The following is an 18,418-nucleotide window of genomic DNA, read 5'->3' on the forward strand; positions in this document are numbered from 1 at the left end:
CACAGTGGTCTCTTCAGAAGGCAGTGGAGCCTTACTCCTGGGAGGATGGTGGGAACAGTTCAACGCTGGGGAACTGAAGGCCTCGTCTAGAGGTGACTTGGCACACAGGCTTCTGTAGACAAGGGCTAGTGGAGTCTAACCACAGGTCCAACTGTGGATCTGACCAGTCAAATTCACTTGCAGGCACATAAGCACCTTGTACAGATGCAGCTATTCCTCTTTCCCTCTTGGAATAAGCTGCACAAGTATACCTATAGCACAGGGTGCTCTAGTCCCAGCCTCAGTCTGGGGCCTGTAACCAGAGCTGCTGCATCAGTTCTTGTCTCTTGCTCCAGGTGATCCTAATTCAGTTCCCAATACAATGCCCGTGTTATCTAAGCCCTAAGGATGTTATCAGCCATCTAAGGGTGGCTGTTGTCAGACATTCTGAGAGGCCTAAACTTTATGAAAAGGTGCCTGAATCTGAGCACTAGAAATATTTCCGGCAATTTTCAGGACCATCTCTTGCTTTCTATGCCTCAGTTTCCTTCTGTGATGATACCATCATACACACTTCCTTCTTTAAGACCCTTCAGTCAGATGTGCTCTGGAAGCGTTTCAGGCTGTTGTTATTTCCAGGGCTATAGTTATAACACATTTTGGCTGCACTAATTCCCTCAAACAGAAATCGTTTTGCCTGTAGTAGGCTGGGACAAAGCAGCCAATTAGTTGTCCTTTACACGTTTATTAACTCTGCAGCTTTCTTTCAATGAGTATGTGGAATCTGGTAATGTTTTAATATATTTTCATAAACTGTGGGCACAACATGTCCTGTTTCAAGCTAATAACCATACCATATAATTAGTCCTGATTACACAGATATTTAGTATCATTTTCCATATTCCAATCCCTTCCTAGTGCCACTGCCCAGCCAAGACATATTTAAAGCCACAGTCATCTCCCTCCTCTTCCCCAGCAGTTTGCAAGATTTTCTTTTGGACAGGTTTGCAGTTAACACGATAGCTTCAAAGGAAAATTTCATTTCATTGATGTACATTTTATATATATACAGGCTCTGATCAAATGTCAGGTGACAAAACCCAGGATACAAATAGAAGGCATTTGTCTCTTACAGGGAAAAGCCGGTATTTGAAAGCGATGAGGAAATTAACAACATGAATCTTTAAAGATCTATTCCTTAAACATCTGTTGGCTCTGGGCTGAACATTTACTGTATTTAGGATTTTACCGTGAGGTAGCACTCCCCAAACAAAAGATCCCTCACCCCATTAGATTCTGGTGGGGGAAGGAGAGAAATTTGCTCTGTTCAACCTGATTATAGATGTGTATCTTTCCCTGCTGGCGTGGCTGTCTCTATAGAGATGGACATGGATATTTGATGAGATTAAAATGCTTCAGTTACCACTGTCAGTGGTTCTTTAATTTAAAATGAAGAAAGCAAACAAACATTCCTTTTGATGAGGTAACTGAATGATGCTACAGAAAAGCACTTTGCTGTCAGGTGGTAATTAGGTTCAGTAATAGTCATGGGTTTTTAGCCTTGGAGGCTGTGGCCCCTGGGAGTCTGAAAGAAATGATACATTCAATTTCCGGAGGAAAGGAAGATGCTGGATGCTTTTCTCTGCTAACCCTGCAGGTCTCTGCAGATAAGAGCATTCAGAGCTGCAGCGCTGACAATCCTCCTTGAGCCAGCCTAAACTGTTGTGTCAAGATCATGAACAGAGAAAGGGAGATGGACCCAAAGTAGGACATTTAAACACCTAATGCAGTCAGGCTGGCTCTGACCGCATATATAAGGAACTGCCAGAACGGCTGCACCGAAAGGATTTTTAAAGGCTGCCAAAGGGTACTCCAGCAATCTTTATGGCCTGGGCTGATATTTGTAACATCCATCTTAGGCATCAATGGAAAATCTCCGGTAGGAAAGTATTCCTTTGTAAACAAGCAACTGCTCCCACAGGTGCTTTCTTAAGGGGAAAAAAGAAGGGAAAAGAAGAAAGTGAATTTCAAGGCTCATCTGCATTCCTTGGTGGAGAGGAACAATTCCATTTGGAACTGGATTTTCCATTGTAAAGTATAAATTATACCTGGCTATGCTGTTAAGAGCTGAAATCCAAGTGAAACATTGCAATTGATCCAAATGCATTTAGCTGGAAATTTTGATACTGGAGTTGTAACTTCTCTGTTCTCAGAACAGAGATAAATTCTGAATACGGTGTTTCCCATGAAATAGGAGCTTTGGTTCTTTGCTCCTCTCCTCATGCTATTATGAGGCTTTGTCTGTTCAAATAATGGTGGTTCTCAGCCAACACTTCAGTAGTATTACCCCTGCTCCTTACACAAGGTAAGACGCTGAAAGGACACCACGCTGAGGACCAGCAGCACTGCAGGGCAGTGCTTGGGCATTTCAAACCCTTTCTTCACACCTTTGTGCATCGCTCACTGGTGGCCTTACTTCATGTCCAAAAAGGACTTGCTTTTGGAGAAACAGCCACTAATCTGGCTGTAAAGCTGGATTAAGGATTTATGGTGAGGGGGAAACTTGAGGCAAAGGGTCCTGGTCACACTAGGAGAAGGAAACCTGCCGTCCGGCTGCCAGCGCTGCAGCAGGTCCAAGGCGAGGTGAAGAGCGCTGCCTTCAGTACAGGCTTGCCAGTAATTTTCTGAAGCACTGAAAAGTTTTCACTTCCAGAATTAAAACTTTTCAAAATAAAGCAAGTCTGATTCTCCTCTCACTCTTGGGAGATAAATGAAGGGTAAGTCCATTAAAGATACTGGTGTGAGATTGGTGTACAGCAGACAGAATTCAGGAAAGATATTGATATCTCCAAAATCCCCTGAATATTTTTTCAGGCATAAACCAGGTATCTTTCCTGATCATAAATGCTTTATTTCCGAATGGAATTTCAATAAAATAAGCACAGTTAGACTGGCATGCTTATTATAAAGCCATAATGCAGCAGCACTGAAGTTTAGTCATGAAAGGTATTAAAAAAGCAGCCCCACTAAAGCAAGAGAAATTGCTTTTTGACCTACCGAGTTTTAGGAGTAGGTGCTAGCGGTCTTTCCACCAAGGAGTTCAGTCTGTAGTAGTCCAAGAATGTCCTGGCCACGTTCCTTCCAAGCTTCATATCTGTAAGTTTTTAATTAAGGAGCATTTCTGGAAATAATTAAAAATAATAATAATAAAAAAGCAGAGTCTAGAGGTAAATTACTGCTATTTGACGCATGAGCAAGTTTTACATTAGCCATCCCACAGTGCTCAGACCTCAGGCAAAATGACTTACATAAGCAGATAAAGTGAGGGTCATCTTGCTTGCTTCTTGTTTTCAGAGGCAGATGTTATATAAAACCACAGACAGGAGGAAACAATCTCCTTTCCTCCCAATGCCTGGCTGCAGATCCCCGTGGCATTCATGAGGTAATAGACAAGACCAAGGAGCGTTCCAATTTCAATGTTCAGGGAAAATAAATATCTAAAAATGTCTGTATACAGGCAGTATTTCTGTGCTTGTATCTAGGAAACAAGGTCAGCGATGTCGTGGTATGAACCAGCTATGGACCAGTATACAAACTCAACACTGGGATTAAAGCTGTAGCCCTCCACCTTGAGCACAAACCTCCCACACTGTCCTAGGAGAATCTTTAGTTGTGGTGTATTCAGGACCTAAAATGGTCTTTTTAGCACTGAACTGGAAGGATGCCTTGGAGAGCTGTACGTTACCTTAAGGAGGTCAGCAGTAACACTGGGAGCTCTTCCCTCCTCACTAGCCATGATTTCAGCTTTGGTTAACCCAAACCCAACACTACACAGATGCTACCTGTAAAAACTGCTACAGAGACCTTGCAGGCACCTGAACCTCCTGAAGACTCAGTTGCCTAAAAAGAAGCTCAATAATCCATGTTTGAATTGAAAAACAATTTGCTAGCCAATATATCTATGGGGCAAACCTCCTCTGTGAAATATCAGTGCTAGATCTGCCCGTTACGGAATAGCACCTGCTTATCCTCTGCAGGGTGATGAGCAACTGGAAGAAATGCAATGGATGCCATTATCCACAGCTGTATTGTGGGGGCTGAGGACTCCCTTAGTTGCTTATTTTTAACTGATGCCTACACAGACACATATTTTTTACCAGGACGCTGCCCCAAACAGCTATTTCAGGGGTGTTGATGCAGAAGCTGAGGAGGGTACGTAACCTGGGGAATCTAAACATGCCTCTGGATCTGACAGCCAGCAGTCCAAGGAAATAAACCATTGCTGGGTTGTTTTGCGTGCATGTGTACACGTTCTGTTTCATCAATAGTTATCTGCTGATGTTTCCATTAGAGGAAAATTCCAGAAGTGCAGCATCCCAGGGGCTTCCAGCAGCGCCTGTGAAGATGCTAGCTTCTAAATGAAGCTTTTATTACCCGCCCACTTACATTAGACACATCAAAACAAGTGAGCATGAGACATCAGGTTCAGGCATCACTGTGAAATCTCTTTATCATTTATTTATTTATTTGTAGGGGAGGTCGAACTGACATGACTCAGTCTCTAGCTCTAGCTCTGCAACCAAAAACCATTAGCCATCCACCAGCTCTGCTGGCGCTGTGGTCAAGCCCTGATCAAGTGGTTGAGGATGACTCCTGACACTGATTTTCTCCCCAGGGATCCGGTCCCACTTCTCTAATTTCCATTGCCATGCCTGGGGATGGATTCACAGATCCGTCCCTTCTGTTTCAGAGTCTACTTGGGTACACAAATTGCCACCCTAATACCATGTGTGCTTCAGGCATCTATATTCCTCTGACCAGTGGTGCAGCACAGCCCAAACAGCTGGTGTTCGTGGCTGATGTCTGCATGGACAGGGACAAGGGGGTGTGACAACGGCACCGGCTGCATCTCGGCTGCTGCGGCACCCAGAGAGCAGCAGCCTGCCAGCACCAACAGATGTGGATAACTGTACATGCACAAAAGTTCGGAAAGTTTGAGACAGCTTAAAGTTTATCAGTTCCAGGGAGGGCACCATCTCTTTGAAAGTGTTTTGTGATTGTTACAGGAATTTGGGGATGGCTGGGGGTAGTTTGGTTTCTGCAGCTATGAGCTCAAAGCAGCAGCAAAGGTTAAGAGTTCAAAGTCGTCTGAGAAAGCCAGAAAGAAGGGGAGAGGGCTGTCAAACATTTAAGGGATTGAGACGACTAACATGGCTTGATCTTGTAGTTTCTTTCATTTACTCAGCACTTTAAAGACACAAAGTGGTAATTGGACTCAGTTAAGTCTCTAGGACATTTTGTCGGTGCCACTCTCAGAAGGCTCCTCTGCCAGAACTGGCCCTGCTGCCCTTTTCTTTGTCTCCCTACATCACGTGTGTTCACATGGTGGGAAACGCCTGACCTGCTGTCCTGGGGGACGAAGCCCTGAGATGAGAGTGGGTGCAGCTCAGGAAGTGGCTACATGAGCTCCTCCACGGTGCCTTACAACTCTGCTTCAGCCCTGACCTGGAGGAACCCAGTTCTACGCCTGAACTTAGATCTTGAGGAAAGCTTTTTAATGACAAGGACAGTTAACTACTGGCATAACCTGCCTAAGCACATCTTGAAATCTCCAGAGTTAAGGTCTTCAAGAACAGGTTAAACCCATAGCAGACAAGAAGGACTTAGGTCTAACTAGCTTTGCATTAAGTTAGGGAAAGGAAGTATAGAAGAGCCCCTAATGTCCCTCTAGCCCCATATCCTTCAGTTCTCACCGTGTCCTGCAGCCCACACAGACCTCCTGTTTGCTAGGTTTACAAGGAAAGGCAAAGGCATTTTGCAGAGCATGGACACACCGGTAGGTGGACCCTGGGGTGAAACTGGACACGCAAACCTGTGCCACCACATGTGGCTACTGCAAAGCCACAACACGGAAACAACTCGCAGTCAGTGCTGCCGGAGAGAGATTCAAAGCAACATGGGATAAAAAATGTGCATGTTCTATTGCTAGCCTCTGTAGCCATCCTACCCCCACTGCTCTGCCGGCCGCCTCCGCAAAGGATGAGCGGTTTCTGTCATAGAAATCAGGCACCTGATACATAAAAACAGAAACAGCAATAACAGCCTCTCCCTGTGACTGCCTAGCCTGGGCGAGAAATGGCCTGACTCACTCAGACAGTGCGGGCAGCAGGCGCCTGCACAACTGACAGAGAAAAACAAATCAAAGCAATGACATTTGCATTTATTTCACATGCACAGAAGACCCAGACTCCATTTTGCTTCACTAAATATCACAAGCGCATAAGTAACTGCAGCTAAAGCCAGAACCCACCTTTTTCTGGGTAGTTGTTTTGGTTTGCGTTTTAATCGTCTTTCCTTCTGCAACCACTCGTGCTGTGCTTTTGCTCACAGAAACACCCTACATAATTTCAACCACATTTGACAGAAGACCATTGCACAGCTATTCCCATCACAGGAGATCCCATGAGACAGTAGAAATCCACCTGGAAATCCACAGTGGAAACAGCTGGGTGAACCTCCACCCCCACAGGCTGCCATGACTTCCTCTCCTCTCCTCTTCCTTACTCCTCCATCTATTTGTTGTTTCACCATGCTCTGTATTTCTACCTGGAAGTGGAAACCGGCATCCCCATGGCTGGTTTCCCTCCTGGAAATGCTGTGAGAACAGCGTTCGCTCTTTGAATGGCATCAGCACTTTTGGGGAGATTTCGGAACAGTCTGCTCGTGCACAATGCTGCCAAATTTTGCAGATGCGAGGACGTTCAGATAAGACAGGAATCATGTGGGGCTCTTTGCTAAATCCCCCATACTTATGATCCTCACCACGTCTCACACCCTGAAGCTGCTGGCCCTGGCATGAAAACAGGACAGAGGAGGAGTGGGAATCTCGCAAGTCGTTACTAGTTTTTGACTGAGAAGATTCACTGATCCTATTGTGAACAGTCTGCTTCAGCTGGAGGCTCCAGAAGCGCGCACACAGTCTCGTTCTGTTCGTGTGTGGAGGCAATAAAAATCTCAATTTGGAAACCAGTTAGCGGTACAAGTCATTAGGGGAGGTACTAAATGTTGCTGCTTTAATAGCTCACTGATCATTTAATAATGTCACTGCTGCAGAGCATGGTGGCACCATTCACTCGCTTTTGTTTTGCTTTTTGAAATTCACGGTCATTCCACTTTCAAGTGAGTGGATTATCTCTCTTTCCCCCTCTCGCCAGACACTGCAAACTGCTTTAAATAATTAGAAAAAGGATGGCTCCTTCAAGTTTGCCATCTCATTTTCATAAGGTCCAGTGTCATTGCTTTGGAACAGGAAGAGAAGCTGTGGTGGTAGCGAGGATTTGACAAGGGCAAAACAGTTAGCAGCCCCCACTCATCTTTGATAAGTCCTGTGGGGTCCCTGCCAAGCAGATTGGATCTCTATTTTTATGTCTCATCTAGAGGACAGCACCTCCATCAATTTGAAACACTGCACTGGGTTATTAGTTTATGGAATTCGTCCAAGTTTACTCCTAAGCAGGATTTAAAATCGTGACCTTCCAATTCAGAGGCACCACTTACCAGACCCACACAAGCCTTTTGTTTCAAACAAATAGCTTTAAGTTCTATAGATAGACAGGAGGGAAGAAGAAAAAAACAGGGAAGGAAGAAAGAGGAAAGGAAAATGAGATGCAAAGAGAAAGAAAGATGAATCTTTTTAACAGCGCAAATTAAAAACCAGAAGAAGCTCTTTGTCTGACAAAACTGAATTCTACAGCAAATCTCAGTCCACCACCACAACAATCCTGTTATTTATGAAAAGAGGGTTATTTTGTGTGGGAGAGTCCCAGATGACTGTGGTCAGTGAGCATACTGTCAGCTTCATACAATCTCAAGAGAAATATGGATGAGGTTTTCTCGTCTGTTTATAACAGCTTCCATCAATGGATCAAACCCCTTCCTGACATGAACAGGAGCTCTAATGGAAAATGGCATTACACGGCTTTAAACCGCAGTGCTATATTACTGTGCTATATTACACCCAGAACCAGTCCTCTATTTTAGCAGAGCTGTTCTCGCCACAGTCACTTACTTGCTCTGTTTCACAGGACTGCCACTGTCCTTTGACAAGTAAGAGATGCTGCCTATGTCACGCCTAATTGTGGGGGGACACTTCAGATGAAGTGTGACTGGGACAGTGCAGAGACTTTGGCAAGGGACAGTTCTGTGGCTTTTCCTGATCACTTAACACAGTGCAACCCTGGGTGCTGATGATATATCCTTCCCCAGGACTGTCACTGCAAGAAACAAGGTTCACATGTTTCAGTATATCTCGTTATGTATTTCAAAATCATTAGCAAAGGAGGAAACTTCTAAAAGGGAATGTGGGAGTGGACAGGACTGACCCAGTCCTTCCTACCGACTTTTGCAGGAGCAGGGCTTGGGCAGAAAAACGCTGAAAACACCAGGCTGTCAGCTTGCAGGGTGCGTGGGCATGCTTCCTGGGAGGGCCTGCCATGGTCAGTGAGGACGGGGCTCCTCGTAGCTCCAGTGTGAAGCCCAGGCTGGATATAGGAACTGCTGGTCACAATCTCTCGTGGCACCTGGCAGGAGGTCAGGAGACAGATTTGCAGCTCTCCCCTCTGGCCTTAAAATCTATCAACGTCCTGAACGCAGCCAGCCTGGAAATGGCATAAGGACTTTCCCCAAGTCCTCTCACACATTAGGAGAGTATTTCCATTCCCAACAGCCTCTGATCCTGATCCAAGGCATGACCGGGCAGCACAGATGCTTTTGGAAATGAAACATAATGGCAAAGACAAGTCTTCATTTTTATTCCTCTTGTGTGTTATCAAGGAAGGAGCTGGGCGGAAAGCCCCCTGGCTGACTATTTCAGGCTTTCAGGCCCTTTTCCTGAAATGCTTGATTGTGGTGGAAGAAATTACAAAGATGGAAGTTGTGCGCTCTTCTCCCTGAGTAATCAGAGGCCTGTAATTTTCCCTCCTCCTCTGAAAGGAGGAGGACGAAGAACAGGTATCTTGGAGAGCGGGGTTTTATCTCTGCTGGAGGGAGTGTGCCGCAAGGACTGCGCCGTATTTCCCATGAACTCATTTCAATATCAGCTGTTGCATCTGCCCTTCTCGTGAACTCAACAGAAACAGGCAGATCCTGGGTAATGCCTGGGGTGCAGTGCAAGGGGTCTCGTGGTAGAGAAAGAAGTAGGTAGAAAGTGGAGTTGCCAGATGGGGGACACTGTCAGGAGAGAATCAAGAGCCCCTGACCCCATGCCCATGATGGGGAGCAGAGGGAAACATGGTTAAATGCCTGGAGCCCCAATTCTCCCTCTGCCACACCACAGCACCAGCAAAGAAGCCACCCAACTGAACACGTTTGGCTGCTGATGAAAACCTCTGCACAAAACTGACCTGCAGAGCTGCCGCCACATGCGGCCAGGAAAGGGGAGCACTTAATTCACCGTGGGATTAGAGATACGCAGACAGGGAAGGAAAATCAGGCCACCCAGAGCAAGCACAGAAACAGAGAGGTGTGAGATGTCTCAGACGCTACCAAAGTAGCACTGGAAATGCAACACTGCCCATTTTAAACTCTGAATCCACATGCCATTTACCCTGCACTATGAGCATCATTTTGCAGGGACATCTCTGACTGCTGTTCCATTATCCTAATGCCATCTTCACATTGCTCTGTGCAAGTTACATTTTATCCATCTTACAGTCCCTCTATGCCACTGGGAGATGGAAATGGGCCCTCCTGTAAATGGTAATCTGGCATAAGCTGTAAAATGAAAAAAAGAAAATGGTTTATTTAATATCTTGGTGGCACTGACTCCTGATGAGATTATCTAAAGGGCAGAGGTCACAGCTCACAGCTGAAAAAGAAAGTCTCAGAAAGGGTGAATTTCAGCACCAGTATATTTTAATTCATGAAAATACTGCATCAGCATCACTCTATATATTGATATACTTTAAAAATGATTTACTTAAAAAAAATAGTTATAATAGCTCCTGCTAAATTGTCCCAGAATGAATTTGGGCCTGTATTTACTGGTCTCACATTACTATCCGAGGAATCTTTAGTCAGAGTATCAAGAAAACATGAGTCTATGTCTCTTCTTGTGATGTTAATGTTTCAGATATTTTGTATTGTTTAATTCTGGTCACTTGCCAAATCTGGGAAGGAGCCCTTGTGGATTAGCTGACCTCAGCTCTTTACACAGTCAATGAAAATTACAGAGTTGATTCTCTCAGACACACTGAAAAGGGATGAGGGGAAAGGAAGCAATTTCCAAGTGAAAATACAGCATTCACAATCTTCTCCGATCACTGATGTTCTCAAATGCACAAGGGAAAAGCAGCAAGTAAACTTAAGTGTTAACAGCTTCTGTTTTCAGTTTGGTTAGAAATGCAAGAACAGTATAAGCATTTCCAATTCCAATTAAAACTCCCAAAATACAGTGGAAAATCATGAGCAGAACTTTTTTTGGATGCTCTTGGTCCATCACAGCTCAGCCCTGAAGCATGATGACACCCATCGCTTCACGTCTAACAGTTCGCATTAGATATTCCACTCACAGCTTTGTGCATAACATTCACCACTACCCAAACAAAATCAGTTTCAAGATAAATGGTAAAAAGAATGTTTCAACACACCAAAGTGTGGATAAACCATTTTTCATCTCTAAATTGTTGGAAGCTCATGAATTGTATAACTCATAACTAGGCATCGGTAGTCTGTTGCATGCTGCATTTTCCCTCTTCAGCTGCAGCTTGCATTTTGAGACAATAAGTAGCTCTGAGGAGAGAAATCCTAAAAAAGATGAAGTTATGAAATACGAGGAGTTAAGAAATATGAGAAATTAAGAAATTACGAAATGTGAGAATTGAGTTCTGTTGTGATATAAACCTGCCTATAACTGATTTTAAAGCTTTTGGGTAGAGGAAAGATAAAGAGTTAAAATGCCTCTCCTTAAGGACTTGCTCAGAGGCCCACTGGATTCTTCCTGCCTTCAGTCAGTCTTTGGTAAGTCCGCTCAGGGCAAGGCATCGTCTGCATTTGTAGTGGGCAAAATGCAAGGAAGAGAAAATTTATATTCAGAAACTGGCTCACCTCCTCTCTCAGATTGTCCTGGGAGGAAAAAGGACCATGGCCTCAGAGGCTGTACCTTTAAAAACACTTGCAGCCTGCAAGTAATAGTCATGCTTCAGTGTGTTCAACATTTTGGCTGAGCTCAGTACAATGTGCAGTGATTTAAGGCTGGGAGATCAGGCGGGATTCAGCAAATTCAGAATTATTTATTTCTTTAGAGCAGAAAGTCTGGCTACAGATTATTTACTGCAAATGGGTCTGTTTGGGGGAGGGGAGAAAGGAGAGAGGGTAGAGAAGGGGCAAATTGATTGACTGAAATTTTTCAATTAAAATAAGCAGTTTTTAAAAAAGATTTAAGGTTTTATTGGAAAGTGTGAAATAATTCAAGAGTGTGGAGCCCTGCTAAGTGCAGATCATAGAGATCTGGGGAGGGAAAAAAACAAAATCTTATTCTGTGGAAGAAGGGAAGGAAGGAAAAAAATGGAAGGAAAACATCATTATCTTTGTTTCTTCTGCTACGTTAATGTATTTCTCTCCCCGCGTTATCTCCACTATCTGCAAGTATTGATTCAGAATAAGGCACTGTGGTGTAGGCTGCAGGCAGCAAAAAGCTCTGCTGGGAGTGGCACGTTTCCAGGGCTGTCAGAGCATGAAAAAAGACCGGAGGATTGGTTTTACAATGGGATCTGTGCCTGGCCAAACTGGAGGCAGGGACACTACCCTCTGTGCAAGGACCAGGCTGAGCTGGAGTAGCAGAGAGGGTCCAGCTCAAGGGGTGGATCAATGACGGAGGCATCTCTGGGTGTTTTGCCTGGGCTTGAGGAGCATTGAAGGATGGGAGGACAACGAGAGTTAAATGAAGTAAAACTCTTCTGGATGGGGAACATGAGGCACGCATGCCAAGACCTTATTTTTGTTTGCTTTTCTGTCTTGGACTCAAAGGTCCACACCAGCTCTTGAGCTCAGGCTGTAGGGGACACACATGAGCTGGGCCAAAGCTCTCTTCACATCAGCCAGACACACCTCATTTGTAGCTGGTTACTCCGAAGGGATGTTGGTGAAGGACAGGAAAGAATTAAGGCTGTTACTAGTAGGTAGAGAAAACGAATGCTATTTTTGCCTCTGTAAGGCAGGAGTAAAATATTATTGTAATCTCCGTCCCCCCAATTAATTTCCTCTTTTGCTATTATAATTCCCATTCCCAGATAAATTTAGCTTTCTCTAAAACCTTTGATTTTTCCTTTGTGTTTTACACTCAAGCTGGAATGCAGTGATAAGGGACTACACACACATATATATTTAATCTACACACGCACACGTATAGCTATATATAGTCCCTGCCACAAATAACACTCCTCTGACTGCTGTCACAAAGCCCTTGCTAGAAAAGTTACTCACCCAAGCTGGCTTGCTTTCCTACATCATGTCCCTCAGGGAAGGACTGTTGGCAGCAGCGTGTCTGTGTCCAAATAAAGATGCTGGAAAGGTCTGCAGCTCTCCCCTGCTCCACTGCCTGTCTCTTCCGCTTACTTCTCCTATGGGGTGGGAATAAACCCCTGCCAAACTTCAGCCCCACCGTCTCCTCTCACAGAAACAACAGCTGACTTTGCTGAAGTGGCTGGAATTACACCACTAGGCAGTCAGTGTGGGAGAGGCTCTTGATTTATAAAAGGGGGCATCTCAAATTGGGAGGGGATTCAGCATTACCTGGTGGGGCAGCTTTAGAGCCACTGCTTTCTCTGGTGAAAAGGGCTTTCCTAACAAGACGCTTGTGACCATAATATAACCACAAACCTCTGTAGTTTATGAGAGACCTGAGCAGCAACTTCGCATCTCTCCATTTTCCAGAGTGTCACTTATGGTTATAAAAATCTCTTCCCCTTCACATTCTCCTTGTGGGGGTGAGGCCTGTCTGCTGCACTGGCACAGCTCCTGTGCAATAAAATGAGAGGCTGGACTGAGTGACAGCCCCAGGGGATAAAGATAACGGGAACAGGAGGCTGTTTGCCTCCTATGATGTTTTTTTCTTTTGGTAAAACAAACCCCAAGTAATATTATATTACTTTTTTCCTATGAAAGCCTTGTATTTTGAGGCCACATCCTGTTTTGCTTTTGCCACAGTCTCACTGTCTGCTTGCATTCCCCATCTCTATCCCCATATTTCTATGAATAACTAGTATTAATTCCAGAACTTGCCTGCATTCACAGGTTCCTGTATCTTGTAGAGGACTTGCACTGACACACAGCTCAACTGAAACAGCAGCACCAACCTCTGCACCACCAGCACCCCCTTCCCCGACCCACCTCCTACACCGGTGTTCACATCACATCACCAGGGAATATTCACCCACGGGTGCCAAAGGACTTGGCTGCAGCTGCAGACCCTGACACACAGGGATGAGATTGAATGCCTCCCTTCAAAGAGCAGCCCTGCTAAGCTGGATGGCCGAGCTTCCAGTGCATCCCAGGCTCTTGTGAGATGCAACATTTGGCTGTGTACTCGCCAAGCAGAGTCACCTTCTGCCTCTCCTGAAGTTGGTTTAATTTCAGCTTCATTGTCTGGGGACTTAAAAGACTTTTAAAAGGATGATCAGAAGTCCAGAAAGCCTGAGGAAGAAAAACTGGTAGAATCTTTGGCCTTTGGACCACAGAACAGTGAAGAGAGAGGATGCTCTGAATAGGTAAAGGCTGATGTAGAAGAGGATAAACTTCTCTGCATCTGCTGGTGATGGGATAAGATACAAAGGTCTTATTTCACAAGAAAACAAGTTGTCATTAGATTTTAAGGCAAGCTTTACAGTGATAAGACTAATGAAACACTGGAAAAAATATCTCCTGGGGAGGCCAAGGCAGAATTAGGAAAACAGGTATTAGGAGAGGGACAAGTAGAATTGATCCTGCCTGAAGACTGAGGGGTAGGTAGGCAGAGGGGTACCCATCTAACTCAATTCTCTAGGTTCAGATCGTGTTGCATAAGCACCCTCTCCATGGGGATATTTCTCAGTCCTTAGCGAGGCAGATACGACAAGTCCCTACTTCTACTGCCAGGAAGAACAAGAAGCATGAAGAGGCAGGTGCTGGTCTAGTGCATGGTGTCTCTGCCATGGCTCTGGGGTTGGAATCAGATACCTTTAAGGCCCTTTGTAGCTCACAACCCCCAGAAGACCACCACAACCATCTCACCACCCACCACTATGGCCTGCAATTGAAAATTCAACCCCCTTAAAGTCACTACATGCTGCCATCTTCAGCCGGACTGAATCCTGAATTCATTTGCTCTGTATTTCTGAATTCAAACGCTGTTCTTCTTTAAAAGCCTCTCCGCCTTTTGCTGCTAATTAAAATATTGGTTGCACTCTGGCTTGCTTTTCCAAGAGGTCTGGACAGCATCACAGGCAGCTCAGACAAACAAACAACCAAACAAACAGGATCCATTAGGAACTGCCACTCCTGACTGTCGCCCTTTCGCATACATCACGTTGAAAAGGTTAATGCTTCCCCAAAGGTGTGAAGGAGACGGGCGGCGGGGAAGGGCAGGAGGGATCCAATCCTGTAAGGACCAGATGTCAATGAGACTCAATACAGCACAGAATGGGCTCCCCCTGCCCCCCCCGAGTAAGACAATTGCCCATCCCTTGGCAAAGCTTCCCTTTGAGGGATCTATAATTTATTAGGGAAGGTGGAGTTCTGAATAAATTGCACATAGAGATGAAGCGGTGATGATCGCTAACTCAAATCCCTAGGAGCTTGGCATTTTCAGTCTTTAGCTCCCATTTGTGTCCCCCCCGGTCCCTACTAAGTGAGCAAGCCAAAGAGCTGAATATCGACAAAACATAATGAGCTCATTGAGATCTAAGCATTGCAATTAGCAGGGTGGAATGGAGCAGAGGGGCTGGGAGGCAGACTGTAATTATTTATAATGTTGATAATCACTTACATGTAGTTAAAAATATAAATACATCCCAAAGCTTGATGGCATTAACTACCCTTCAATTAGCTCCGTGCCCAATAAGTAAGCGATACCCAAGCACTTAGAGGAGAAAGGCTCCAGGCCTCTGCCTCAGGGCTGTACTCACCGGGAGCCTACAAACTATTGGCATGGGTGGGTGGAAGTAGAGTTTTTAGAGGCGATATCATCAAGACAGCTCCCATCACTAGCTTATTGCTAATGCAGTTGTGGAGGAAGACAGCTCAGATACGTGGCTCATGCTCACCTGGTGGCTATTTCCCCTCTGCCATTTTCCCTCATAAATTCCATGCATCCAATCCTTTAGATAGCTCTATGGGTTCTCACTGACCAGAATTCGATTAAGTCGAGGGGCACTGGTACAGAGAGCCCCCCGGGAGGAGAGAAGCCCTTTGCTGTGTGACAGGCTGGTATCTCTGTGCTGCAGTCCCAAAGTACCCGTGGTGCATTACAGAGATACTCGAACCCCCGTTAGGAGCACTCAAACCACGGCACCGTGTGTCTGTGCACAGCTCACCTCATGCTGTTTCTCTCGTGCCTAAGCCAGCTTGTTTAAAAATAGCTTAGTACCTCTGTGCTGCAGCTATTTCCCTGTTCCTGAAGATTTCGACCAAAGCAACTCTTCCACAAAGCCAGCCAGTATGGAGAATTGCCGAGATAGACAATCAACTGCTTTCCTTCCCTGCAATATCCCATCTCTTTGTGGACACTGAATCAAAATGTCTCTCTTACAGAAACAGAAGAGATGTTATGAAAGAGTCGGTCCAAATACAGACATGTTTTACCAACCCGAGGGAAGGGAGAACAAGCAGTGGAAAGCAGCAACTCTGAGCAGAGGCAAGCTCTCGGGGAAGATTACGTGCTTGAGAGCAGAGCCGAAGATCAACAACACACCTTCACCTGAACGGTAAGCAGCCGTGACCCTTATCATCTCCACAGTGCACTCCACTGACGTAAAAGTACAGCCTAAGTCAGGTTTTAATGGAAAAACGGGTAAGAGTGAAACCACCAGGGAGGGGGAGATTACTGTACCTCAAAAAGAAAGAGATTTTGGGGTGGGGGAGTAGATGAAACCCCAATCTGCCTGCACCATTGATTTCCTTCCAGGTGAAGGGAGCATTTAACACACGGAGGTTAAACGTGGACCCTTCTCAGTGCAAATGTATGGAGAGGGCAGCGGTGGAGGAATGGTCACCAGAGTCTAGTGAGGAAGCTTAATGAAAACAAAGAAATTGTGGAAAGAAAAAAAAAGCAGAAAAATAAAAAAAAAAAAAAGGAGGGAGAACAGAAGCAGGCTGTACTGCAGTCAAACAAGCTCTGAGAAAATACAGGCAGTGTTCAGTGAAACCGAAAGGGAGAAAAGCAAAAGCAGAGTAAATGGAAATTGTTCAAAGATAATTGAATGTATGTCCAAGTGCTTGCGTTTGCCAGCTAGCAATAAATACACTGCCTGCGAAAGCAAGCCAGTGTGGGCAAAGGGAGGAAGTGCAAAAAGCAATCAAGGGGAAGCAAGAAGCATATGCAAGCGGGGCAGCAGTGCTGCGGGGTACAGGAACAGGAGACAAGGGACGACAGTTTAGAGAATGAAGCCGTGAGACTGGAAATGAGGCAGAACTATGTATCTTGAACTGCATTCAAATGGGGCCCTTAGGCCTACCTCGAGCATGCTGGAAACCTGAAGGAAAGGCAGCTGGATCATGCTGCTAGGGCCTGGCAGCGGTCAGGAGAGTCAATGTGTATGGGACTGTGTTCTGGTAGGATGACCATTCAATATAGTAAGAAGGTCCAGGAAACTGGTCCTTGCTCTGTAGAGAATTTTGCAGGGACTGAAGCAAGTGATTTTCAGCTAATAGAGAAATATACCCGAGCTATTCTAGCAGAGAAAGAGCAGAGAAAGCAGAAAGCACAGGGAATTTCTGGCCTGTATAGAAAAAAAAAACACAGAGAGCAGGAATAAAAGATTCTTTCACAAGAAATACCAAACCAGGTCAGACCAAACTTAACCTACCCTAACAGCCTGCCTTTGTTACCAGCAAGCGTTCAAAGGAAGAATACAAGAAATACTTCAAGTGAAGAGACCCCTCTCCTGGTAAGAGGAGCAGCGCAGCCACCTCAGCCAGGGGCAGTGCCCGAGCTGAGCACTTCGGTTCACAGCCCAAACCAGCCTGGGCACAGCGCTGGACAAACACAGCTCAGCCATTTGCAAGGCCGATTTCCCTTCTCAGCTGCCGGCAAAGCCCACCGAGAACCAAAGGGACCTCCGCACAGGCATAGTGCTACAGCACCAAGTACCAAGCCAGGAGCCAACATTTCCCCAGCACATTCTTGCAAGTGGTGTTCCCAAATACAAAGATTAATGCAGGTGATAAGAGACATAAAGAGACGGTCACAACAACAAATCAAACTATACTACTTTCACCTGCCAGTAGTAAAAACCTTTCAAAGGCCCACAGGCTCCTCTGTTTGCAGATTAAACCAAGGTGCAAAAGGGGATACGATGTTTCCAAGCCCACCAAGGAAATCCAGCAGCACAAACAAGAAAAGGAACAATTTCCTGGCTTGATCCATAAGAACATGCCTGTCCTTGCTCAAGGTGATTCATGTTTCAGAGGAGACAGCCTGGAGGCGTTATTTGGTAAGGACACCAAGGAGGGAACAGCATCAACAATATTTCCACAAAATTTTTCTACGAGAAAATCCCTCTGCTCCAGCAACATTTGTGCTTGCAGCACATCGCTTTTCTCACAGCTTGCAAGAAATACGTGTTCTGCTGCTTCACCTCTCACAACCAGCAAGAGACGCCTCACCCATGTTCAGCCAATGCAGGGAAAAGGAAATGAACCCACGGGAACGGGGAGCCCCCTCAAAGCAGATCGCCTGTCAAAGCGTGGCTCCCATGAAGAACGGCTTACAATCAAACAACCACCCCAAAATTGCTTGGCAAGTCATTTTGAGCTGATGCAGCTGGAAAACGTGGGTCTGTTTGCAGATCATTTGTCAGGCTGGAGAATACGCCAGACTGCTCAGAGAAGGCAAAACTGTCAGAAGAGCCAAAATGTGTCCTATAGCTGAAAGAGCATGAGAGCTGAGAGCTGGCCTTTATTTAAGCCCTTCTGAGCACCTCAACCTGCACTTTTTTGCTTTTCCAGAAACGCTTGAGCTGATTGCTATTTTTGTTTGGTTGGTGTTTTTTGTTTTAATTTTAATTTTATTTTTAATATAAAAACAATGATAGGTGTTTTCTGTTTTCCAAATCTAGCATTTTCAGAAAAGAACATGTGTTAATAACAACTACTATTTAAAACATGGAAAGAAAATTAAAAAGAGGTCCTTTTCCTGTCTTGTAACATGGAAACAACCTCAGTACCTTCAATGCTTTTGATGCTACAT

At 45.2% G+C, this 18,418-nt stretch overlaps 1 protein-coding gene across 1 annotated transcript in view; it reads right to left on the bottom strand.

Moving 5' to 3' along the window:
- LOC106033024 (AGBL carboxypeptidase 4) overlaps positions 1 to 18,418 on the bottom strand; it is a 924,726-nt gene that overhangs the window by 11,153 nt on the left and 895,155 nt on the right. Inside the window, exon 13 of the mRNA XM_048062129.2 lies at positions 3,037 to 3,133. Within this exon, the coding sequence (XP_047918086.1) occupies positions 3,037 to 3,133 (97 nt within the window). The remainder of the gene's footprint in view (positions 1 to 3,036; positions 3,134 to 18,418) is intronic.

This window comes from Anser cygnoides, chromosome 8 (assembly GCF_040182565.1).
Source record: "Anser cygnoides isolate HZ-2024a breed goose chromosome 8, Taihu_goose_T2T_genome, whole genome shotgun sequence".
NCBI classification, from domain to species: domain Eukaryota; kingdom Metazoa; phylum Chordata; class Aves; order Anseriformes; family Anatidae; genus Anser; species Anser cygnoides.